We start from the raw sequence: 24,758 nt of genomic DNA, 5'->3' as shown, positions 1-24,758 counted from the left end.
ATGGTCTGGTCTGAATAATTTCAGTAAGCTCTGGGACCAGGGGCTGTCCCAGCTGTCAGGCACCTGGCCCGGGGGTGATTAGGGCAGGGGATAGTGGTCCAGCATGTGTGAACCTCACAAAGGAGTTGGCTGGGGTGTGGACTCTGCATTGGTTGGTTCACATACGAAAGGCCTGTTTGCAGGCAAGTCCTTGACGTCTCCAGGAACTGGGTGGCCCTGGGAAGAGCTGTCCCTCCATGGTCAGCAAGGTCCCAGGTGTCAAAGCATCAGAAAAAGAAGAGATGCTCAGCACACGGGCAAACCCACTGCCCCCAGCCAGAGGCCAGCCTCCCTGAGGAAGGAAGCGGCTAGCTCTCAGCTCTGCTGCACTGCCCGCCCACCCCTGGGGGTGGTTCCAGGACAGACCAACTTCTCAGTGTCCAGGATCAGCTCAAAATAGCCCCCCAGGTGGGGAGGTGAGTATACCTGACCCAGTTCATCCCTGCTATGTTTCCTGCCCTGTTTTCTGACTAATTGGTCCCTTTGTGTGAAAAGCCAGCCATTTTAACAGCGTCATAAAATTGATGAAGTTTCCATCATAAAATCTCTGGATCACAGACATCAGCTAATGTTTTCCCTGCTTCCCGTTAAAGAGCTGGGCTCCTGACTTATGCCGGCGAGGCTTTGTGTGGCCTGCTCCCAAAATTATAACTTGCGTGATATCCCTGAGTCACCTCCATGCTTTTAAAAAGCAAAACCGAGAGCTCTGGTGTCCTTTTGCTAAGTTTTAAAAGAAATTAAAGAGGCACTTCCTTTTCCTTTGGCAGCCCACGAGGACGTGACCCATGTTCAAGCCCAAGGAGGAGCATCAATTAAAAACAGGTCTAATGAAGCTCAACCAGGCCCCTCGCCAAGATGAATGACCCGTCATTGGACAGCGAATGCTGGGGCAGAGGACCGCCTTTGAGGACTGCTCGTAGGGCACCGAGGCAAGCTGAGAGCACGCAGTGACTTTCCTGTCATCGAAGGTGGGCTGGAGAACCGACCTCACCTCCGACTCAGGGCGGTTGCTTCACTCTGGCAATGGAAGAGGCCCCTCATTATCTGGGACACGACCAGCCAATGCCCACCCCATCCCCGGGGAGAGGAGAATGGGGGCGAAGGAGGCACCACCCACTCACCTGGCCCTCGACTGCTGAAAGGTGGGTCCAGGTGGGTAATGTGTCACCTTGACGTCCCCAAGTCACACACAGACACAGGCCACGCCTCCCGCTATCAGACCTGGCCTCCCGTTTGTTGACATAGGTGTCCTGCAGGGCCCAAGATGACACCTTATCCTCGCCGCTCTGGCCAAGCTCTGCTCCCCTGTATCCTACGTCGGGTGACAGATTGGCTGGCGGCAGGGCCAGCTCCTCGGGGCTCCTCCGTCTGCATCTCCATCAGCCCTCGGGTGGGCTGTGCATCCGCGGCGGCCTTTCTGCTCCCGGCCAGTGTGGCCACATATGCCTGCCTGGGTCTCAGTGGGACTCACTCCCGTCCTGCTGGCAGTGGTCTTTCTAAAACCAAAAACCTGGCCAACACCCACCCCCAAGAGAAGCCTTGCATGCACTCCTGAGTCCCCCACCATCTGCAGACAGGAGGCCTCCAGCTGATGCAGCCCACTCTTCTAGAGCCGCCTTCCACTGCGGCTCATGTTCTCACCCTCCACCCTGGGCTCCTGCTGCGCCTCCCCTGCTTCTCTCCCTGCTGAACTCCTATTTAAACAGCACGACCCAGCTCAAAAACCCATACCCGCAGACCCCACCGCCAACCGCCTGAAAGGCAGCTGCTCTTTCTCCTGTGGTTCCAGAACTCTCCAGTCCCACACTTAGAGTTACCTGTTGACACGTCTGTGTCCCTGGCTGGAGTGAATGTCCTGAGAACAGAGTCACATCCCATCTGGTCCTGTTTTGGGCACCGGGCATAGACCTGCACTCAGCAGGAGCACAGACGCTCCTTGACCCGGATATTCGGGTCCTTGGACTAAAAGCAACTTTTTAAAAAACACTATGTTTGGGACTTCCCTGGCGGTCCAGTGGTTCAGACTCTGTGCTCCCAATGCAGGGGCACGAACTCGATCCCTGGTCGGGGAACTAAGGTCCCGCATGCTGCACAGTGCAGCCAAAAATTAAATAAATAAACAAAATAAAATACACAACGTTTCTTTCATGAAAGAAGATTCTTGCCAAAGAAATAAAACACTTGCCCCACCTTGATCTCTCTTACACCCCTCCCTACTTGGCAAGCAAAATGCCTTGTCAGCAAAATGCCTCCGTTCATCCGAAAGTCCTTCCGTCTGCCCACAAACCTAGTTGGTCAAGACGCAGAGGCCGAGTTGGAACAGCGAGTTTATTAGCAATACACAAATGAGGCACGCCCGAGGGCGCCAGTCTGCGGGCTACACCGTGTAAAACTGCAGAAAAATCCATTAGTAAAGCAGAAAATTCAAGTGAGGCTACTACAAAATCCGGGCAAATGGACTGAAAACGAATATTTCCAATGCAAGTTTCTTCTGATAAAATTTTTTACTTTATGAATTAAATACATTGCGAAACACAGTGAAAATATATTTACAGTTATTTAAAATGGACACTGCCAACATATTTAATTAAAAAATCTTTCCTGTTTCTTGCCTGTTCCTTTCAAAGAGAATTTAAATATGACTTTAGTTTTTAAAAAATACAATAAGGAAATAATTACATTCTTAATATGAAAACATTTTACAACTTATAGCCATGGTCAATTAATGCTGAATCTCTATAATTTAAAAGTTGATGCTAAAGTTTAAAGTTAATATTTCCTTTCTTGTTAAAAAAATCAAATACAAAGATTATCTTATTAAAAACACTTTTGGTCCCTAAGAATTATGATCTGATGATCCCATCTCGAAAATTTCTTCCATGGCAACTAATAGAAATACCTGGTAATACTTGTATGCTGTCAAGTTGGGCTTTTCTGGAAGGACATAAGTGAATTATTTCACAAAAGATGAGCAAGAGGGTGCATGTGAGGCCAACAATTCCCTGGGCGTGAAGCTCCCTCATCTTCACGAATGACACGCTATCCCGCTGTGGCTTGGGGGTCACCGAGAGGCTTTCTGTGACGCTGCACCGGGTGTGTGTGGGGGCATGAAAATGTTAGTTTATTTATTTTTCGTTTATTTCACAGTATCAACCCAGCCCTTCGTGGGGATAATAATAAGACAGTAATGACAACAAGAACAATAGAATTACCCTCTTTAAAACTATGCCACGATCTGAAATTATTTAAAGAACTTAATTTAGAAAAAAAAGAGGAAGGCCATAGTTTAACACTGAGGTGTTGCCGTGACCTTTATGTGAGCCGCGGTGGAGACGGGCAGGCCTCCTGCTCCTGGAAAAGGCATCTGCTGGGCTGTGCAGGGGCCGGGCTGGGATGCAGCCGCTGTAGACTCCTGATTGCTCTGGCGGGAGAGGTCCTGCCCGAGTGCCCACCCCCGTCCCCAGCCTGGGAAGGTTCCTGTCGCAGGACGTGGTGAATAACCAGAGAACGCTGCCTGGTGAAGTAGGTCCGTAGGCAAAACTTACATTTCCTTCAAAATAGCGTGCTGATAGAGTTACTCTTCTGGAAAGAATAAATGGCACCGCCAACAAAGGAGTTTTGTCCACGACCATCGGGCCTACCCCAGCTGCAAAGCTGTCCCCTTGGAAACCTCTACACAAATTCCAAACTGTTGCCGCGATTGACAGGAAATCTGAAACTCCTCCCTGGGGGCGGTCTTCAGGGCCCAGGCCACACGGTTTTTGAGACAGACTTTTCAAAGGTGGCACATTCCAACCTATCCGAGTCGTCTCGGGTTTTCAGAAGGAGCCCAAAATGACTCAGGGACCAGCGAGATGAATAAGGTGGATGGTCAAGCTGGACAACGCCACGGTGCCTGAACCGAGGGGCCACGACTAGCTCTACACATGCGGCCAGGAGAAGAGCCCCGGGCAAACCGCTGTGCGGAGGCCCAGCGGCTGGGAGCATCCCCAGACCCACCGGGTCCCCGCAGAGGACCGTCCCGGGGCCGGGCGGGAGGGCTGCTGGCTCCCCGGCCCTGGCCGACCGTCTGCGGCATCCGGGCAGGGGGTGGTCACCTCCACCTGAGCCCACGATGGGGGTGACACAGCGCGCCCTCTCACCATCAATGTATCTCTGTGCAAAAGGTTGGTGAGTGAATGAAAAACATTATAAAAATATAAAAATGGAGAGGACTTTGAAGTCGATGACCCCTTCCCAAAGCCGGAAGCAGAGGCCTGAGGTTGATGGCGGCCCCCGTGCTACGGGAAGGGCCTCATGGCCTGCAGAGGGTGGCAGCCTCACGCCAGCCCCTGGCTGGGCCACCACATGGGTCTCATTTCGGTTAGGATCCTGTTACAGTTTGGCCAGCACTCTGCGACCATGACTGTCTGTCAGAGGAATGGGGACATTTCTCAAGAATCCACTTCTCCCAGGGGATGGTGACCTGCACCCCAGAGCGAGGGCCGAGCCCGGGCCACCCCCGCAGCCCGGCTCTGTCACTGCTGTCTCCCAGCTGCCCTGAGATAAGGGGCGCAGGTCCCTGGGGCACATCTAAGGGGGTAATGAGACCACTGTCCGGATGCTGGCAGGACGTCCACGGTGTGTCTAATATGTACAGATATAAATTAAAAACTATATTTATTGAACATATACAAATAAATAACTTATTTTGAAGCAAATGCTTTAAACTAACTTTCTGATCAAATCTAAAGACATCGAGGGGAACACCTCGAGGGCATCAAAGGAGTCCGACGCTGGCGGCCTTGGCTTCCACGGGGCCGTTTTAAATGGCTCCGGGGGACGTAACAGGATTGAATCCACCATCCTCTTTAAAAGGCTTATGGCTGTGAAAGTGAATTTAAAAACCTGGTGTTTTTAAGCACAAAATATGTACACCAGGAGTCTTAAGGCCAGGGTCCAAATCCTGGCTCTGGCACCAGTTGGCTGTGTCCTTGGGCGTGACCCACAGCGATGGTCGAGGTGACATTTGCGGTGACCTCTGCTAACGGCCCACCCACCTGTGCCCATCTGCTCCCGGGCTAAGGTCATGTCTTCCCTTCTGAGCAACAATCCAAATCTGGCTGCTGTCGTGGGCTAAGTTGGCTGCCAACCAGAATAGCCTGAGAGCCTTATTTGGAGAACATTCATTTGACTGGAAGGCAGCGAAGATCACACTTTTCCCCTTTACAGAAAATTAGCTTCCTATGATGCCAGCTTCCTACGCTGATGGAAGAACATGGGGAGAGGGGCTCCTCCTCCCCAGCAGGGCCGGGAAGATGGGCCTGAGGCTTGGGGAGGCCCCTGGCTCCCCACTTCCTACTTGGATTTCCCGGGGTCAGGGTTGGGGGGCCCAACGTGCTATGTGCAGGTGAGATGCGACCCCCCCCCACCATCCTGTAAACAGCAGAGAAGGACCTTGCGCGTGAGGCCGCCAGCGGGCAACCCACGGACCTGGCAGACGGCTTTGCAACAAATCCAGGTTTCAGGTGGACTCCAGCTAAACAGCCTACAGGTCCTGTGGCAGAACTTTCTTAGCTGCCGAGATCGCACTCCGGCTCTGGTCAGTGAAACCAAACGGGGCCCGTGCTGGCCTCGAGGGCCACTCCAACCCTGACTGGCAAGGCCTGCGGAAGCCGTGGCCGCCCCGGGATGTGCTCACAGGCGCACTGTTTTCTTGCTTCCTGCTCCCGTATCTGATGAGAAGCAGAGGACGGCAGGCCTGCACCAGCTGCAGGCAGAGAGAGCCCATCCCCGCGTGTGATTTGGTCCCATCGGTCAGTCTGCAGAGGGCTCCGGGGTGACAGATATATTTTCTGGGCAGTGGCTGCACAAGGAGAATTCCTGAGAGGTCCCTCTGCAGACAGAGGAGAGCCGGCCTGGTTCTTGGACCCACATTACCTCTACCTGTGAACTGGCCTGTCCCCTTCACGCCTTAGTGTCTGAAGGCTTCGAGAAACATCCCTCTGGAGGCAAACGGGGAAACTCAGAGAGGCCCTGGCTGGCGGCCGCGCCCGAGGGAAACAGTAAACCAAGTCCCCTGGCGGGTCACAGGGGCGGGGCTGGGAGAGAAGCTCTCGGGGGTCCTTCTTTTGCCCTAAAGCTGCACAGTTCCCAGAACCTGCTGCCTTTCAAAGGGCATACGCGCCCCTCGGGAATGAGTATGACCATCACCCCGAGGCCGACCAGGTCTCTGAGGACCACCCGCTGGCTCTGAAGGGGTAGAAGGGGTTTGGATGCTGGGAAAAGCCGGAAAGGACACATATGCGTGAAGTATCAAAAACACTCTGGGGCCTTTCAAAAGCAGTACAAAGAACACAATATGATACAGAATCTCTGAAAAACCCTTGGAGCTAAGCGTGACACAGGAGAAAAAGAGAAAATTTTTTAAAGTTTAAAGAAGAGTGGCAGCTTTTCATGTCCTGGTGACAGAAGCATCTGTCCAGAAAATTTTTTTAGAAAAGGTAAAAAATGCTTCACAGCACAATTCTGTCTCGCCGTTACCCCTAGTGATGAGGGGGCCGGGCATGTGGGGAGAGGGACGCGGAGACTTGGGGTGCGACTTCCTGCTGTTCACGCTGCAGCGACATCCCCGGATCCTCCTGGCCGAGGGGCGGGCAGCCCAATGCCCACGCCTCACACTCACACCCCCGCCGGAGGCGCGGAGCACGTCCAGGGCCCGTTGGCCGTTCATCTTCAGTCTGGGGTGGGAGTGCTGAGACTGGTGAAAACAATCATTTACCTGGGTGGGAAGATGCAGCTTCTCCATCCGCCAGGGGAGGCTCTCACAATACCTTCCGTCCCTTTTCTGACTTTAAACAAATGAAGTTGGAAGCCAAAGTGTTACAAGTAAATCTCTTTAAAGGGAACCATTATACAGTAGAGAGGATACAGCGGGCAGGTCTGGGTCCTGGCACCCAGGTCCTGGGTCCTGGTCCGGCCGCAAAACCCGAGTCCTGCTGCTGGAGCCCCCGGGCCAGCTCCCTGCGGTCACGCGATGGGACGACGCTGTGTGAGCTGGGCGTCCGCGAGCTCTATGTCCCGTTCTTCAGCTCCCACTCCTGCCAAGCGAGGCAAGAGGAAGCGTGTACAGATCAAAAGGGCACAGGCGGCGCTGAGACACGTCAGGCTGCATCCCATCCACACCTGTGCCCCAGAGGGTGAGGGCGCAGCTGCCGTGGAAACAGCACTGAGGCTCCCCGGCAACAGGCTGAGAATCACCGCACGGCCCAAACCGAGATCGGCCTGAGTCCCACTAAGGACTCTGGGCAAATCTAGAGAACGTGTGCGTGGCGTGGCGGTCCCCACATGGGGCCTGGCGCCAAGCAGCGCTCTCCCGCCTGCCCTGGGGGCACCGAGCGCGGCAGTGCTGGTCTGATGCAAGTGCCTGACTCCTACTGTATCCCCAGGGGGTCATTAACTGGGCCGTGAGGACACTGCACACCTTCTCATATTGTATCAAATTAGGAATTTCTTACCTTTTTTCTAGCATCGAACGTACAAGCTTCATTAATGGTTAAAAGCATGGCGTTAGCCAACGTGGCAGAAACAAAACCAAAACTGAGCCGCCTGCAGGCGCTGGTCCTACAGAGGCGTGGATGACCTCGCGGCCTCTCCCACAGCCCCACCCCCAATTCCGGGCTCCCCAGAGAGGATGCTTGGCTGCTCTGCGCAAAGGCGATGCTCCGGGCGGCAGGGAGCCCAGCGCCCCGGCAAGCCTCCCTCCACAGCTGCCAGCCTCCGGGGCGACGCCGGCTTGGAGAGAAGTCGTGTGTATGTGCCTGCACACGCCGCCAAAGCCTCACGCGCACGATTACGCGTGTAATCGTGTGACCAAGCACAGGTCACGCTGGCCACCAAGCAGGGAGCTCCACGGACACACCCAGCCAGGGGGACGTGGGGAGGACCCAAGGCCGCCGTGTGTTTCACTGAAAAGGCTGCACGAAGGCGGGCGTCCCGTGCTCAGGGTGGCCCAGTCCTGGTACGCTGGGACCTGGGGCACGTGTGTCAGCTCTGAAAGCACTGCAGCCACCACGCCCCGGCTTCCAGAACGTCCCTCGGCACCCTGAGTTCCCAGGCTGCGGGGAGAATGCTGGGCCTGGAGCTGGACGTCGGGGCCCTTCAGCCCCCTTCTCGGCTGGGAAACCCCGTGACAGGTGACTTGAAACCCTCTGACTTTCAGGAGCGCGCTCTCTCACGCTCAGAGCATTCCTCATCGGGAACTGGAAATTATTCTAGGAATACAGCCTGGGATAAGTTCCCGAGCCCAGAACGAGTCAGACTCAGAAAGGTCCTCAGAAAAAGGCCAGGGTGCGAGAGGAGGCCACGTGTGTGATGCACCTACAGGCGGACGGACACTCCCAGAGGCAAGAAGCCAGGCCACCACCCCGCCCTCCAGCTGTGGGTCCCCTGCCACTATTCTCAGGAATCCTGGAAAACCCCTGCTCGATCCCATTCCTTCAGGGAGGATGTGGGCCGGTCTGAACGGCCAGCTGTGCATCTGAACCGGCCAAAACCACACGTTTTACATTTATCGTGAAAAGGGGGCAGGAAGTGCAGGGTACTGGGCCTCAGGACAGTGAGAGCAGGCATGGAGAATGTAGCCCTTTCAGAGGCTGGACTTACAGAACTGGAAACTGATTTCTTTGACAGTAAAGAAATAAATGAAATATTTTTACTGCATTTCCCTTATGCAAATAATTAGGGGGACTTTATGGGACAGCTCTATTCTAAACATCTTTCAGGCAAGATGTACTCCTCTGCAAACGAAGAACACTTGACGCATGCCAAGGAAAGTAACAAATGATGCACAGCAATTCTTCTTTTCCTCGAATTTACCAACGCACAGGCTCAGTCAAACGCACGTGCTACGAAGACAGATATTCCAGGATGCTGTTTATAACCACCGTCGGCAGGGACCCTCCGTGAACACGGCAGCCAGAGGTTAACACTCACATTCTTACCTGACACCACATCCGCTTTTCAGAAAACAACAGATTTCTAGCCAATTTGGAATGGGTTCCAAAGCTGCCAAAGAACAAAGGTAACGACGGCAAGAGAGGGTCCCAGAGACAGTGAAGGGAGGATGTCTGGCCTCCACATTCGTCACAACAAATTAAACTCATCTGGATGCGTTAGCCTGACTACCAAGTAGGATTTTTTCATACCACACACTTTCAGTTCAGCCGTCAGGAACTGTTTGCTTTGATAAACTATAGTTTTTTTTAAATTTTCTGAGATTTTTTAAGCTTAGCATCAAAAATCGTTAGTGGCCAATCCCATCAGAAGACTGGAAGGTAGGACAGAATGGCCCCTCGGGTACAGGATTACAGGCTGCGGCGGGGCTGGGGAGCAGAGGGTATGGAGAAGAGTCTATGCCTCGACTTTTGATTTTTTAACGGATCCCAGCGGTCACTGGCCAATCTCTACTTCACCAGTGAAAGAACAGGTCAGGAGAAGCCAGGACATAGAACCAGAACTGCTGGTTTTCCTGAAAATAGATGTTCCAGGCCTACAGACAAGTTCTGGTCTTTTTTACCTTTGAAAAGGAAGATTCCTATAGGAGGGTCTGACTTTAGAAAAAACTGGGTAGATACTCGTGAAATGGCATCTAATATAGAAGCTGCAGAACTGGAACAGGAGGCCACACTGAGCTCCTGCACCCCACACACCAACTCCGAGGCTGAAGTGCCTCCACCACACCTTGCCTGTGCCAGTGCTGGTGTGCCCCACCTGCCCCGGGATGCCTGCTCCCCATCGGTGCTGGCGTTCCCCCGCAAGCAGGAGGGGCGGGAGCTCACCTTGGCCTTCCGAAGCACGTGTCCCCGGCAGGGGGAGCTGGCGGGGGCCGGCTGGCTCTTCTTCAGGACGGCCGCACTGTTCACGGGCACTGGGCCCTCTGCATCACTGGTCTCACAGCTGGACATGGGCGAGTTCTCCAGAGTCCGGTGCCTAAAAACTGGAGACTGTTAATGGAAAGAGAAGACGTTGGGTGAGGTATGGTTTCCACGTCATCAGTATTTTCCCCTAGGAAAATGGCTTATTTTAAAGAATAAAACAAGTTCTGGAAATAGGCAAAAACGGTAACAACGGTAATAAGCACCACCTCACAGAGCCCCACTCTAAAAGCGCCTTTAAAATATGCATTTTACAGATGGAAAGACTGAGGCTCTGAAGGACGCTTTGCCCCGCACTCAGCGCGGGCTCTCCCAGCCCTGCGGGGCAGCCTCGTGAACGCCTGTAAAGACCTTTCTGATTTCAAGGAGCTCCTAGTCTACAGCACCAGGAGCAGAAACCACCGGTGACCAGGATGGGGGGGGCGCACAAGCTCACGGGATCCAGTTCCTCAGGGTGGGGCTCCCTGCAGCGACCAAACACATCAATACCGAGGATTCCCGACTGTTTACAGCACGGTCTCCGCAGGTCAAAGCAAGACTTAAGATGGAACAAAGTGAATCTGCAGTCGCCAAGTCTCCACGTGAGATTACAAGCTGCTCTTTGGGGAAAAAGTCGACAATTTGCTGTACTTCCCCCCCAAAGGAGGTCTCCGCGGACTGACGTCTCCCTGCTCTGGCTGTGTTAACATGTGACTTAAAATACCGGTTAGATGACACAGAACGTCGTTTGAGGAGAACGGTGTTTTAATGATCATTCAAATGGGCTGCTTAGAACCCCTCTGGGGGCGACTAACCACGGGTCCCCAGCAGCCAGCTTTCCGCACGTGCTCGTTCACTTGGAAATGCCTCCGAAGGCCACGCTGGCTGAGGGGTGTGGGTGCCGTGGCTGGTGGGGAGGAGGACCACGCCGCCCATCCCCGGGAGGCTAAGCTGGGCTCCGGGGAGGGCGGCCCATGGCGCTCCCCTAGGACGGCTAATGAGCTGCTGGCCCAAGGACGTGGTCAGGGTGGGGAGAAGGCAGAGAGCCACTCGCCAGGCAGAGAGTGGCACGAGGTCCGAGGAGGGGTCCTCCGAAGGGAGCAGTAGCCCCGTGGCCTGAGAGCAGGAGCTTTATCAAGCCGGGGCTGCACCCGCAAGAGGACAGGGCCAAAGGAAGGAGAGCTGACCAGAGCGGGGGCCGAGGGGGAGACCCTCAAGAGGGAGGGAGAGCCCCGGAGAATGCGTGGTCACCCCAGACACAGAGAGTGGTGAGCGGTGCCCGGAGACGCCCAGACCTGGGGAGGTGAGGGCGGAGGTCACGTCAGGGAAGGCAGCTCCAGGGCAGCCGAACCGCAGCAGGGGGGTGAGTGGACACCTGGGCACACAGGACAGTGTCTGCAGGGGACGTGGGGCTGGGGCGGAATATGTTATGTAAGATGGGACACACTACAGACTGTGGATGCTTTGAAGGAAGAAGCGAGGAGGGAGGAGAGGTGAAGATACAGCAGAGAGGGCATGGCAGGTGCCTGCAGGGTCAGCAGGGGGTGGGTCTGGAGCCACATCTCCATCCAATGGGACCATGGACGGCGACATCAGCGAATCCTCAGGCCCCTCCTGGGAGGTCAGGAGGCTTTCCTGCCTCCAGTCTGCCTCCGACACGGGTCCCCGGGGGCCCTTAGGACAGACCCCTGCCCCGCATGGGCCAGCACTCACAGCCCTGCCACCACTCTTCGGGTAGAACCGGCCACCTCATTACCCCCTCGGTCCCCGGTTCGGCCGGACGCTGGAAAGCTCCCTCCCCTGCTGGACTGCTCCCCCGCCACATTTCAGTGCCTGATATGAGTGTACTTCCCTGGTCTAGCGGTCCTCCCTTGCTGCAATACGAGCTCCACGGAAAGAGAGATTCTCATCTACGAGGTCCACTGCTGCGCCTGGAACCGTTTCCGGCACACAGATGGGGCACAGCACACATGTATCTAATTTGTTGAATGAGTGAATACATATCTACGAGCTGGTGAACACACAACGAGTAGATGGACACTTTCGTAGGCCAGGCACCATGCCCAGAGCTTTTGCACACACGAGCCCACGCAGGAGGCGACAGCCCCATCCCCATTTCACAGATGGAAAATCGAGGCCTACAGAAGGGAAGTCATCTCGAGCCCTGGCCTCTTTGCTCACAGAGCCTGCTTTCCTAAACTCCCTGCCATGCTGTGCCCCAAAGGACGGGCGGCTCGGTTGATGTCATGGTTTTGGTGGTGGAAGCCCGCACTTTGCTGCTGGAATTTGCTCTGCCAAGCGGTCTGGGGGTGGAGGGGGGAATCCTCTGAAAGTGAGGGGCGGTCGCTGGAGAGGGACCGGCGACTGGAGTTTTGAGATGGTCTCTGCAGACAGTGGGAGAATGAGGTGACCACTGCTTTGGGGGCGGTGAGGGTGGGCGACAGGACCTCAGTGGTGCCACACACCCGTAACCCAGAAACCTTGCCTGTGGGTCCCCCCCAGCCCCAGTAAGCGGGAGGAGCTGGCCCAGGGCTGTGCTCTTAGGCAAGCTCTCTGGGCCTCCAGCTCCTCATCTGGAAAACAGAAGCCATCACGTCTGACTCGACGGAACAGCTTGTGGAAAAGAGCAAGTTCTCCAATGACAGTGAGCAGCAAATCACTCGAGGTGCTAATTCGCGTCTAATTTGTTCGTTCTGTTAGATTCCGAGGTTACAGACGGTTTCGCTCACTTCCGTGTCCCCAGCACCCGGCATCATTCTCAGGACAGACATGCTAGACATGTTATAAAAATCTGCCACACCGAACAAAGGTTTCTATCTAATGAACTGGCATCCAATGAGGACATGGCTCAGAAGAGATAAAAAGAACTGCACTCATTATACTCAGATTTTGCACAAGGGGAGAAAGAGAATAGACTCAGTGTTTCCACCACCTTTGAAAAAGTTCAGTGAAAGACATAAGAAAATTCCATGTCCATGAACTTAGAACACAGCCAAGAAAAGTGTTTGAAATGGACACGGGAGCTGCGTCTTTGCGGTGGTGATGCTGGGGACGACGGAGGAGCAGTGACCTGAGAAAGCGACCCCCGTCCCTCTCCCGGGGAGCGGCAGGCGTTACCTGCGGGCTCGACGTCCCCGACCGGGGCTCGATGGCCAGCCCCAGGGTGATCCCGCCGGCCAGGGCTTTCCTGAGGCTCTCCTTGACCTCGGTCAGCTCCAGCTCCAGGTTGACGCGCTCCGTCTCCTTCTGTCTGCACTCCTCCTCCAGCTTCTTCAGCTTCTCTTCCAGGATCACCTGCGTCTTCCTGCCTGAAATCCCGGAGAAACGCTATTGCTCCAGCCGAAGGCAAAGATTTCCAGGTAACAGAGGACGGACACTCGGTGCCCCTGAAAGGAGCTCAGTACAATCTGGGGGTTGCACTCCCCTGCCGAGGGTCCTTCCCACAAAACTCAAATCCAGCTCTTCCTGAAAGGAGCAGGGTCCCTTCCTAACTGCTCTCTTTTGCCGCAGCTGGAAGAATACGGACCAGGAAGTACGGGACCCTGATTCTCACAAATGCCAGGAGTTTGGGGTCTGGTCCCCAACACACTCATTTTATTTTTTTAATTTTTTTTAACATCTTTATTGGAGTATAATTGCTTTACAATGGTGTGTTAGTTTCTGCTTTATAACATAGTGAATCAGCTATACATATACATATATCCTCATATCTCCTCCCTCTTGCGTCTCCCTCCCACCCTCCCTATCCCACCCTCTACGTGGTCACCAAGCACCGAGCTGATCTCCCTGTGCTATGCGGCTGCTTCCCACTAGCTAGCTATTTTACATTTGGTAGTGTATACATGTCCATGCCACTCTCTCACTTTGTCCCAGCTTACCCTTCCCCCTCCCCGTGTCCTCAAGTCCATCCTCTACGTCTGCATCTTTATTCCCGTCTTGCCCCTAGGTTCTTCAGAACCATTTTTTTTTTAGATTCCATATATATGTGTTAGCACACGTTATTTATTTTTCTCTTTCTGACTTACTTCACTCTGTATGACAGTCTCTAGGTCTATCCACCTCACTACAAATAACTCAATTTCGTTTCTTTTTATGGCTGAGTAATATTCCATTGTATATATGAATACACTCATTTTAAAATGAGGAACTTGGACTAGGTGCCTTCCAAAGGTGCCACTGACTTGAAAAGTCCAAATATTTTTCTCTACTCTGAGTCATCTCACTTGCTCCTATGGTCAGAATACAGTAGAGCTTGCATCTCCGTAGCACATAGCACATTCGCTTTATTCATCTTATTCGAAATGTGTTACAGTGGCACAGGAAGGCAGGCAATTTGCCCACCGGACAGATAAGGAAAGTGATCCCGAGGGTTAACCGACCCTGGCCCTGGCCGACCGCCTGGTAGCACGTGACAATCTCTTTTTCGAGGCCCAAAGCTGGTCTCATCTTTCTGCATCTTCACTGTCCTACAAACTGGAAACAACAGCGGGGAGAAATTCTACTCCTGTCCTGCTGACCTGGAGGCTCCCGTCCAGTTCTCTGACGGAGCCCCTGATCCCCCGGGGGGGCCTCATGGGAGATGCCACCTCCTGCCCCTCCTACAGGCTGTCTCGAACCGGCTCAGCCCACACCCAGCTTCCCGTTCTTTAAACTCTGAAAGCACTTTCTTTCTTAAAAACCATATAGGCACAAAGTCAGGAAAGGCCGGACCTGACGACTAACTGCTGTCTACACGCCAACTCCTCCGGCACAGAAGCCGCTGGAAAGCAGGTTCTTGCTCTCGGGATCATCCTGGTCTCTACATTCCTCCTCGTCAACCCCCGAGGCCAAAAACTGAAATCTAGAGCGTCGGCCTTGCCCCAGGATCAGACTCGGTCTTGAGCTGAGGAGACATACATTTCAGCAGCCCCAGCGCCGGAACCAGGAACCACACGCCCAGCTCCTGCCAACAAGGACAGACGGGCTGATCCAGAGACACGGCTGTGGTCCTCACCCGCGTCTCCCTCTTCTTTCCTCCCTGGGGTTGTTCCCACTCCCCTGGTCCCTTCCACGAATCCATCGCGGTCTGGCCCTCCCCAGTCCCTCCTCAGGGAACGGAGGGCTCCTTCTACCCACGCAAAGAGCTCTCAGCTGGGCTTCTGAGTATCACCCGTTCTCCTGCTGAGACGCCACCCCTCACACACAGTAACCATAACTCCTGAGCCCGGAGGCTTGCGCTCCCCACGACCTCTGCCGGCAGCCCCCAAGGCTGGGACGGCTCCCCGGCACCTACCCGACCTCAGCCAGCGAGTTGAGGTCCAGGTCCGGCCTGGCCCATTATTCCACATTGTGGCACCCGCCCTGGGCTTAGCACCCAGGCTTCCGAACAGCAAGAAGCACCACGTGGAATGACACGGCCTTACTAAGAGGAGAGCCTCGCGAGGCGCAGACCCCGAGGGCGGAAGAGGAGAAGCCTAGACCCCGGCGCCAGCAGAAGCAGGCCGCTCGTACCGGTGTTGACTTCGATGGCGGCCCTCAGGCCCTTCCTCTCCTTCCGCAGCTGGGCCAGCCTCTCCCGCAGGCCTTCCCGCCTCTTCAGCAGCTCCTCCTCTTTGGCCTGCAGCCGCTTGGCATCCGCTTCCACCCGGTTCTTGCCATATTTGTACTGGTCAGCATCTTGGAAAAAAAAAAAAGCATCAACAGGAAATTAGGTTTAACCAAGTAGCCGATAGGGTAATTCATAAAGCCTGTTTAATCAGCCTACTCAGTGAAATAAACTCAAAGCTAGTCATTTTGCTAATTCAACAAGAAAGACAACAGGACAGGTTTGAGCCAAACAGAAAAGTGACCAGTTCAGATTATCCAACATTCTTTGAAACAAATTTTTAAAAGGAAAATAGAATGTTAGGAAATTCCTTTAACGCCTCCCTTTGAGGCATGCAACATATAATCTTCAGCAAGGTCGAGAGTGAACAAAACATTCTGTAATCTGAAAAGAGGGGGGTCTACCGACATCAGAAACAATCTCTCGATGTGTGTAGTTCTCTGTATTTTTCAAAACACTTCCATTACACTGTCACGTCTGATCCTTACGACCGTGCTGTCCAACTCTTTTGCTGACCTGATGGCGCTATCCCCACCTCCAGTGGGGTGGGTACCTGGCGTGGACGGAGTGCACGATAAATATCCGCTGAGTGAGTGACTGAGCCAATTAGAAAATGAAGGGGCACCCAGGGCAGTGTCTGGAGCCCGACCGCCTAGGTGGGAATCCCAGCTTGCCACCTGAGCTGTGTGACCTTCAACAAGGCACTTCGTCTCTCCGTGTCTCAGTTTCCTCATCTGTGCAATGGGGGTAATAAGAGCAGGTACTTCACGGGGTTGTTATGAGGATTAAAGTAATATTTATACAGAACTCTGAGGAAGCACAGAATGGGCACTATGTAAATGCTCATTAAATAAAGTGAGTGGATAAATGAATGAAGAGGAAACCAGCCTTAAGGAAAATTTAGAGATTTGGCCAACATCACACTACTAGTTAATAGTGCGTTAAAATCCTGACCCAACGCTCTTGTCCTCGAATTATTCTGGCCTTTCAATAGTAATAAGGGTTCACAATTCTGCAGCTTCTGTGGTCTCCCAACGACTCCTGACAGCTAACGGCTCAAGCCTGATGACGACCCAAGGCCACCTGCACCTCCTGCACCTATGAGCTCACATTCCATGATATACCATGCTGGTTTATTTGCATGTCTGACTCCCTTATTAGACTAGAAACGACTTCTGGGGAGAAGCCATGGAGGGCGGTGTAATGGTTAATAATAAAGGCAGTTGACCAGGGAAGAGACCATGATTGTGGACAAGCAATTAATCCCCCGAAGGCTCAGCTTCACCCTCTATAAAGCAGAAGTGCTAAGGCCTAACTTGTGGGGTTAAAAAAAAAAATTCGATACATGTACTAAAACCCACCTAACAGAATCATGTGATGCCTGGGCCGTGGTGGACACTCCCTGGCAGCTCTCAACCCTGTCAGTGATAACGGAGCCCCCGGAACCCCATCCACTCTGCCAGACAATGGTGAGCCATTTCTAACGATTTCTAGCGCCTGTCCTAAACACCGAATTCACCGATTCTTACACGGCAAGTCATCGTGACTGCATGAAAATTGCATTTATGAAGGCAGGTACAAAGTCATCACTCCCCGCTCCATCTTCCCCTGTCTAAAAACCAACCAACCCCACACACAGAATGATATTAAAAGGATCGCAGCATGAGGATGACCAAACCACACACGGAATGATGTTAAAAGGATCGCAGCATGAGGATGACCAAATCAACAACTTGAAACAAAAGCACTGCTCTTAGTGGCTTGGGTAACGACATGTTCTACAAACAGAGCACAGTCCAAACTCTGTCCACTCATTTCTGATCTAAGATGTTTCCCCGACAAACCTGTATGCAATCACTTACCACCTTCCACATCATTTGGTCCCCATGCAATAAACCCCATCCAGGCTATAATGCAACTGCCTGAATTCAGCAAAAAACACAGAGCACAATTATTTTTCCCTTTTTTCGTCATTGGATGTCACCAAAGTTAATAAAAATTCCCTACAGAAGCCCTCATAAAATAAAGGAATGCATCATCTAAGAAATAAAATAAGCACAGGTGCTGAGAGAGAGAGGGATGTTATGCAGACAGAGATTTCCTGCAGTTCAGGTCTCATATAACAAAGCTTTTCAGACACGTTACTCCCTCCCCCCACCTGCCCCTCCCCAAGTGGACAACACCCAAATTTTAAGTGACTATAAATACACCCAACTGCATGAGGGAAATAAGATTTGCCAGAAAAATAAGGTAAAAAAAGAAGCACAGTAAACGAATGATGAGGAGGAGGGTTTGGCCCAACTGGCTGCTTGAATGCGTGTCCGAGAAGAAGGGAAGCGCAGGTGAGCTGATGTCAAGAAAGCAAGACCAAAAGACAACCCTCAGAATGGGAGAAAATATTTGCAAATGAAGCAACTGACAAAGGACTAATCTCCAAAATTTACAAGCAGCTCATGCAGCTCAATATCAAAAAAACAAACAACCCAATCCAAAAATGGGCAGAAGACCTAAATAGACATTTCTCCAAAGAAGATATACAGATTGCCAACAAACACATGAAAGGATGCTCAACATCATTAATCATTAGAGAAACGCAAATCAAAACTACAATGAGGTATCACCTCACACTGGTCAGAATGGCCATCATCAAAAAATCTACAAACAGTAGATGCTGGAGAGGGTGTGGAGAAAAGGGAACCCTCTTGTACCGTTGGTGGGAATGTAAATTGATACAGCCACTATGGAGATCAGTATGGAGGTTCCTTAAAAAACTAAAAATAGAACTACCATACGACCCAGCAATCCCACTACTGGGCATATACCCTGAGAAAACCATAATTCAAAAAGAGTCATGTACCAAAATGTTCATTGCAGCTCTATTTACGATAGCCAGGACATGGAAGCAACCTAAGTGTCCATCAACAGATGAATGGATAAAGAAGATGTGGCACATATATACAGTGGAATATTACTCAGCCATAAAATGAAACGAAATTGAGTTATTTGTAGTGAGGTAGATGGACCTAGAGTCTGTCATACAGAGTGAAGTAAGTCAGAAAGAGAAAAACAAATACCGTATGCTAACACATATATATGGAATCTAAGGGAAAAAAAAAAAAAAGGTCATGAAGAACCTAGGGGCAAGACGGAAATGAAGACACAGACCTACTAGAGAATGGACTTGAGGATATGGGGAGGGGGAAGGGTAAGCTGGGACAAAGTGAGAGAGTGGCATGGACATATATACACTACCAAACGTAAAATAGATAGCTAGTGGGAAGCAGCCGCATAGCACAGGGAGATCAGCTCGGTGCTCTGTGACCACCTAGAGGGGCGGGATAGGGAGGGTAGGAGGGAGGGAGACCCAAGAGGGAAGAGATATGGGGATATATGTATATGTATAGCTGATTCACTATGTTATAAAGCAGAAACTAACACACCATTGTAAAGCAATTATACTCCAATAAAGACGTAAAAAAAAAAAAGAAAGCACACGCTTCCTCGGGGCAGAAGCAGGAGCCCCGGGGAACAATGGTGGGCTCAACAATGGTGGGCTCGTCCAGGCTGAGGCTAAGGACAAAGCCACCTCTCACCGCCCCGTGTGCTGACTCTGAAATCCAATCGGTGGCGTGCACACAGGGAGCTCAGCAGTTAGGTGACCTGTCACCTGGTGTAGTGTTACTACCTGGAGGGAGCCTGGTCCACCAGCTACGCTGAACCAGGTTCAGAAAGTGTCGTCACAGCTTCCCAGGTGTTCACATCAAACTCGCGCCCGCTGAGGAGCTTCTGAGCCTGGTAAGAGCCTGTGCTGAGGCCCGTAGCCTGCGTCTGCGTGGGGGACCGGCCTCTGCTCTATCTTACCTGTGCAGTCCCCGCAACAAGCAGAGGGCCGGAATGAACAGACACTGCCGGGCTGGCTGGCTGAAGAGGAATCCACCCAACCCAGCCAGGGCTGCAGCAAATGCAAACACATGCGATAACAGTACCCCTAGAGCCATGTATCTGCAGACGGGGAGGGAAGCTGAGCGCGCTGACGGGCTGCCTTTCACTGGAGTCTCGCCGCTCCTCTGCCCGGTCCAGCCCCTGCCAGGTCTGGAACCTGAAAAGCTGGTCCTCACGCTGGTTCTGTCGTTTGCCAGCGGTGAGAGCTCGGGGGAGCCACGCCATCTCTCTGAGCTTATGTCTACCTCTGCCCAACGGGGCAGATGACGGCACTGCCCTGATCAAGTGGCCAGGGGAATGACACGGGAGGAGAGAAATCACAGCTGGTTGAAGGCTAGGAGGCACAGCGGGGGCAAGAACTCCTTACAGATCCTGATAGTCTCCCGTGCTCTGAGGTACACGAGTTACCCCAATTATTTCAGCCACAGAAACCACAGCAGCCACCTGTCTACACCTCTAACACACAGAGGCTGGCTTCAGAGAGTCTATGTGACTCAACCCAAGTCACTCACTCACTCAGCAGATCAAGGACACAAACCGAGGTGTCCCCACCCACCGTCCAGGGCCACTCACAGCTGCACCCACGAACTGCCTCACCCGGAAATACGCGTAGCCAATTCTACAGTTCAGCCAGCTTTGTCTGTCCTTGTATATGCAACAGTTATAGAATAAAAGCTGGGTTAAAAATCGTGGCCATTCCTCAATCCAGCAAACGAGGAAGGATGCAGATGCAAATGGTGCCATCTCTCCAGCTGGCCCCCCAACCTGGCATTCTCCACCTGGTCAGGTGAGGGAGGAAGGCGGCTAGACAGCCCCAACTCTGCACACTGCATCCGAAGCTAGAACGTGGGAAATCGAAGGATCAACTTACTTGAAGGCGTCCGCTTCACGCCAGCCGCTGAATCAGCTTTTTTTTGCTGACTGCTCAGAGTCTTGCCTTTTCCCGTAACCCCATTGGACGCCACAGGGGGCGGCTTTTTACCCTTCAACTGTTGAAATAAACAAATGAGAGAATTAAAACCAAACAGACAAAAACCTTGGGGTTTTTGCAGTAAATTGTTTCAGTCCCTAGTTCTTCAAGTAGAACGTAGCATGGGCAGACAAAAATGCGGGCAGTAGAAAACCAATCTGCTTTCCCAACACTGCACTGCTGTGACTTCCCCAGAGCAGTTAAGAAGGTTCTAGCACCGAGGTTCAAAGCAAACGAGGTACACTAGGATGTCTTCAGCTGGAACGCACCAAAAGTCACCTATTTCGACTGGTGTGTCACCAGGAGCTCACACACGCCGCTCAAGACACTGGCACAGACAGTGGGTATCTGAGAGCATTTGGTTGAGATTACTAAAAGTCCGTGTTTCCAAAGATAAACAGCTTTAATTTTGGTGGAATGCTCTTCGGGGAAGTAGCATGACCATGCACTTAAGAGTTCAGCTTCCAGGGTTTCTATACTGATGTCCTAATTGGATAAATAACTACCTTTTGATTCACTGACGGGGTCTGAGGAAGGAAGCAAAAGAGGCAAAATATAGAAACAGTATGAACTAAATTTTAACTAACCACAGGTTTTTAAAAAAAATTCAACATACCCCTAACTTCTTTGATGGCTGCAAGCCGACCCGTGTTGCATTTTGCTTAAGTGATGCACGTGTACCTTGGTTGGGTCGTAAGTCCAGCCGAACGGCAAAGGCTGACTGTACACGTCCAAGCCCGAGCTCCTCTGCAGCACCACGTTTCTTACTGTCGTGGGCCTGGGTTTTGGAAGCTTCAAATTCCCGCTCCGTCATAGGAGACGCTGAGCACATCATTAACGCTTTCTGAGCCTCCGTGTGTTCGTTTAAAAATATAAACATACTGATGTCTCCCACACGGTTCCTCAGAAGGTTAACTGACACAGCACACACACCTACAGCACACATACGGTAGGTGTGTGGGAGTGTGAGCTCTCTCCATTAAATAGTAGGTCCTCCATTCAAACGGCCAAATGAGGACACAAAAGCTAAAGGTAAACGGCTTGCAAATGTGTTTCCTACTTAAAATAAAAATGAACAAAATACAAACATACATGAACCACGTATCAAATGACTGATTCCAAACTAATCTGGGGACAATCCAAATGTACAAGATAGTATACTTTGTCCCATAATTTTTACCCAAGGGAACTCTAATACCAATAAAAAGACAGATAAATACATCGCCAGAGACACATTCACTTAGTGGGTGAAGCACATGACCTACCAGACTTTTTACTAAATACTCAAAAAAACTAGAAGCCAACGGCTCCCATGTCTGACCATACATCGGCCTGGGCCCCTCAGTTCAGTGAATGAGAATCTCTAACAGTTGTTATAAATAAAAAACAAACAAAAATCTTCTCACGTGACTTTGATGAAAAGAATTGGTTTCGAAGAACTGCTATAACTCTCTGAAATTCTAGAATCTTACCTGGCATTCATCATTTTCTTAAGATTACTCCAAAAATGGAAGGAAAAGAAAAAAATTAAAAATGTGCCCCTCTGCTTTATGTTTGTAGAATATTCTTCCATGTGGTGCTTAGATCTTTACTCAAAGCATAAAAAAAATCTTAGGTTGACACGCATGAAAACACAAAATTATATTTACACTGAAATGTTACCGTTTGCCACAAATACGAGGTGTGTGAGATGGACAATAGTTCAATATCAAGGTTACTGACCATTCAATTATAATCCAAAATCATTATTATCTACTTGGTTTTAGGGAGTACACTTTTAGGGAGTACATTACGGGAAAATATTGTAGTTCTCAGAATAATCCTATTTAATGTTTAAAGATCGAAAAGCAATTGCCACGTGAAGCCCACCATTCCTCACTTACGTGTTACGGAAACACAGGAAAGGAACTTGCAGCTCAAAAATCTTCTGAAGACTTTAACTGTCCCACTGTCCCTGCCCTCTTTAACATCTTTGCCTTTAATTGCCGTAATTCACAAAATTCACTGGGGAACTTCCCAAGAATGGAAAGAGAGCCAGGCACAGGCAAAGAAATACAGAACGTAAACCATGAACTAGTCAGGTGTACAGTAAGTCCCCTACATACGAATGAGTTCTGTTCCAAGAGCGTGTTCGTAAGTCCAATCTGTTTGTAAAGTTAGCCTGGGTACCCAACTAACACGATCGGCTATATAGTACTGTACTGTTAGGTTTATAATACTTGTATAGGTTTATATAATAGGTTAGTAATACTTGTATAGGTTTATATAATAGGTTTATAATCACACAAATAACACATAAAAAAAACACGAAAAATAAAGAAAACATTTTTCATCTTACAGTACAGTACCTTGAAAAGTACAGTAGCCCAGTACAACAGCTAGCATACAGGGGCATGTTCGCATCTTTGAAAAGTTCACAACTTGAAGGTTCGTATGTAGGGGACTTATTGTATTTAATCCGTTCCTGGGTGGCCAAACACTGTGTATTTGCAGATTATATTCTAGTTGAGGGAAAAAACTGCGCTTTAACCCTTGATGGGGCTCACTGACCACAAGCTGGTGGCGAGAGCTCTCACTGCAAAGCCCTGAGGGAGGGCCGTGACTTAAGGCGATTCTAGAAGACAGAAGGAGATGCTGTACCTGTGAGCTGAGCCCGAGAGATGCCCTCCCCAGAGAAGAGGTGTTAGTGACAGACGGGGAGGATGGCGGACCGGAAGAGGCAGGGTGTTTGTAGTGGTTACAGGACAGCTTGTCAGGAGGTGGCCTAGTGGCCTTCCTGTCAGCAGGAGGGTAGCGAGCAAAGATTTTCGGAGACGGCAAGTTATCGTACAGGACCGCGTTATCATAGAGCGCCTCTTCTCCCAGGCCTCGGCCACGGGGAGCGGGAAAGCCACCGTCGGGTCCCCACTGTAACACACACAGCGTGTCGTTAGAGCCTCGGCCACAGGAAGCAAAGCACATTGAGATGTTATCAGCAAGCACCCCAAAACACGTGCACGTACCCCCAATAAAACACACACACTCAACTAGGTGGACTGATTCAGAAAAACTTTTCTACCTTTGGGGACTTAAGGATTCTTTTTTCCTTAAATCGTTCCCAGGGCCATTGGCTTACGATAATTTTTTTTGTTTTATTTGTTAAAGCAGGCAAAAAAAAAAGAAAAAAAATGTATATATATTTGACATTTCTTTAAAGAACTGGATTTCGGAAGTCCTCCTGACCCAGAAAGCTGAAGCAATGTGATGTGACGAAAGGGATGCTGGACTGGGGTCCGTCCAGAGACCGGGGGCTCTGATTCTACTGAAAAAACACGTTAAGATCCCAGCAAAGCACTTTATCTTTTTTTTTTTAAGATACTGACAGATATTATTATCTGTATTTTATTACTATTATTATTTTTTGGCTGCATTGGGTCTTAGTTGTGGCACGCAGGCTCTTCATTGTGGCGCGTAGGCTTCTCTCTAGTTGCGGCACACGGGCTCTCTAGTTGTGACGTGTGGGCTCAGTAGTTGCAGCGCGCGGGCTTAGTTGCCCTGTGGCACGTGGGACCTTAGTTCCCCGATCAGGGATCAAACCCGCATCCCCTGCATTGGAAGGCGGATTCTTAACCACTGGACCACCAGGGAAGTCCCCAAAGCACCTTATCTTATTTCACAATAAAAATGACTCACATAATTCTCCTAGGAATCTTACGAAGTAGGGGGAAACTGAGGCAGAGAGGTCGCACAGCTGTAAGAGGCAGAGCTGGATTAGGGCTGTGCTCATAACTACACACTGCTTGGGGTCTGAACCTCAGGCTACTCCAGGATAGCATGAGGGGCTCGATGCCAGAACACCTCTGGACCCTTCCAAGCCTGCTATGCGAGCATCGGGGACTTAAGTTCTATGGGCGATTGTCAGCATCACCCCTGTTCCACACTTGGTTATGCCTGAAGAAAGTGCAGTAACCAAAAACACAGGCTGTTAAAAGAAAGAAATCGAATAATCATAGAAAATAGGATGTTTCAAACTATAAATGATAGAATGGCATTACTTTAGTGGAAAACCTTTTTACAAAGGATTAAAATAGCTACAAGCCACTTTAGAACATGGACATTAAAGTATAAATTAAAACCCAAACTTACAACCACAGCCAGATTCTTTTAAGTTTTAAAGGAATTGCTTTCATTTTTTTAAAAAAGAGAAAATATTAATTCATATACTATACTTATCTGACTCTATTTTTATATCCTTCTTGCAGAGTTCCTTTCTGCCAGGATATAATTACAGCCTTTTGTTATAAAAATAGGAAAGGTTTAAAATTTCACAGTAAGAGTGTTTTTTATTCCT

At 50.9% G+C, this 24,758-nt stretch overlaps 1 protein-coding gene across 2 annotated transcripts in view; it reads right to left on the bottom strand.

The window, feature by feature from the left end:
- Positions 1–2,600: 2,600 nt before the first annotated feature.
- AFAP1 (actin filament associated protein 1) overlaps positions 2,601–24,758 on the bottom strand; it is a 153,057-nt gene continuing 130,899 nt past the window's right edge. The window contains exons 13-18 of one of the 2 annotated variants that reach the window (XM_061191942.1): positions 23,069–23,335; positions 20,330–20,447; positions 15,423–15,587; positions 13,050–13,240; positions 9,858–10,022; positions 2,601–7,118 (exon numbers count right to left, since the gene is read on the bottom strand). In XM_061191942.1, the coding sequence (XP_061047925.1) occupies positions 7,092–7,118; positions 9,858–10,022; positions 13,050–13,240; positions 15,423–15,587; positions 20,330–20,447; positions 23,069–23,335 (933 nt within the window). In that variant the 3' untranslated portion in view covers positions 2,601–7,091. The remainder of the gene's footprint in view (positions 7,119–9,857; positions 10,023–13,049; positions 13,241–15,422; positions 15,588–20,329; positions 20,448–23,068; positions 23,336–24,758) is intronic. The other variant, XM_061191941.1, reaches the window with a different exon arrangement.

This window comes from Eubalaena glacialis, chromosome 5 (assembly GCF_028564815.1).
Source record: "Eubalaena glacialis isolate mEubGla1 chromosome 5, mEubGla1.1.hap2.+ XY, whole genome shotgun sequence".
NCBI lineage: Eukaryota > Metazoa > Chordata > Mammalia > Artiodactyla > Balaenidae > Eubalaena > Eubalaena glacialis.
The sequence above is the reverse complement of the archived record's forward strand: the minus strand, read 5'-3'. Positions and strand labels throughout refer to the sequence as shown.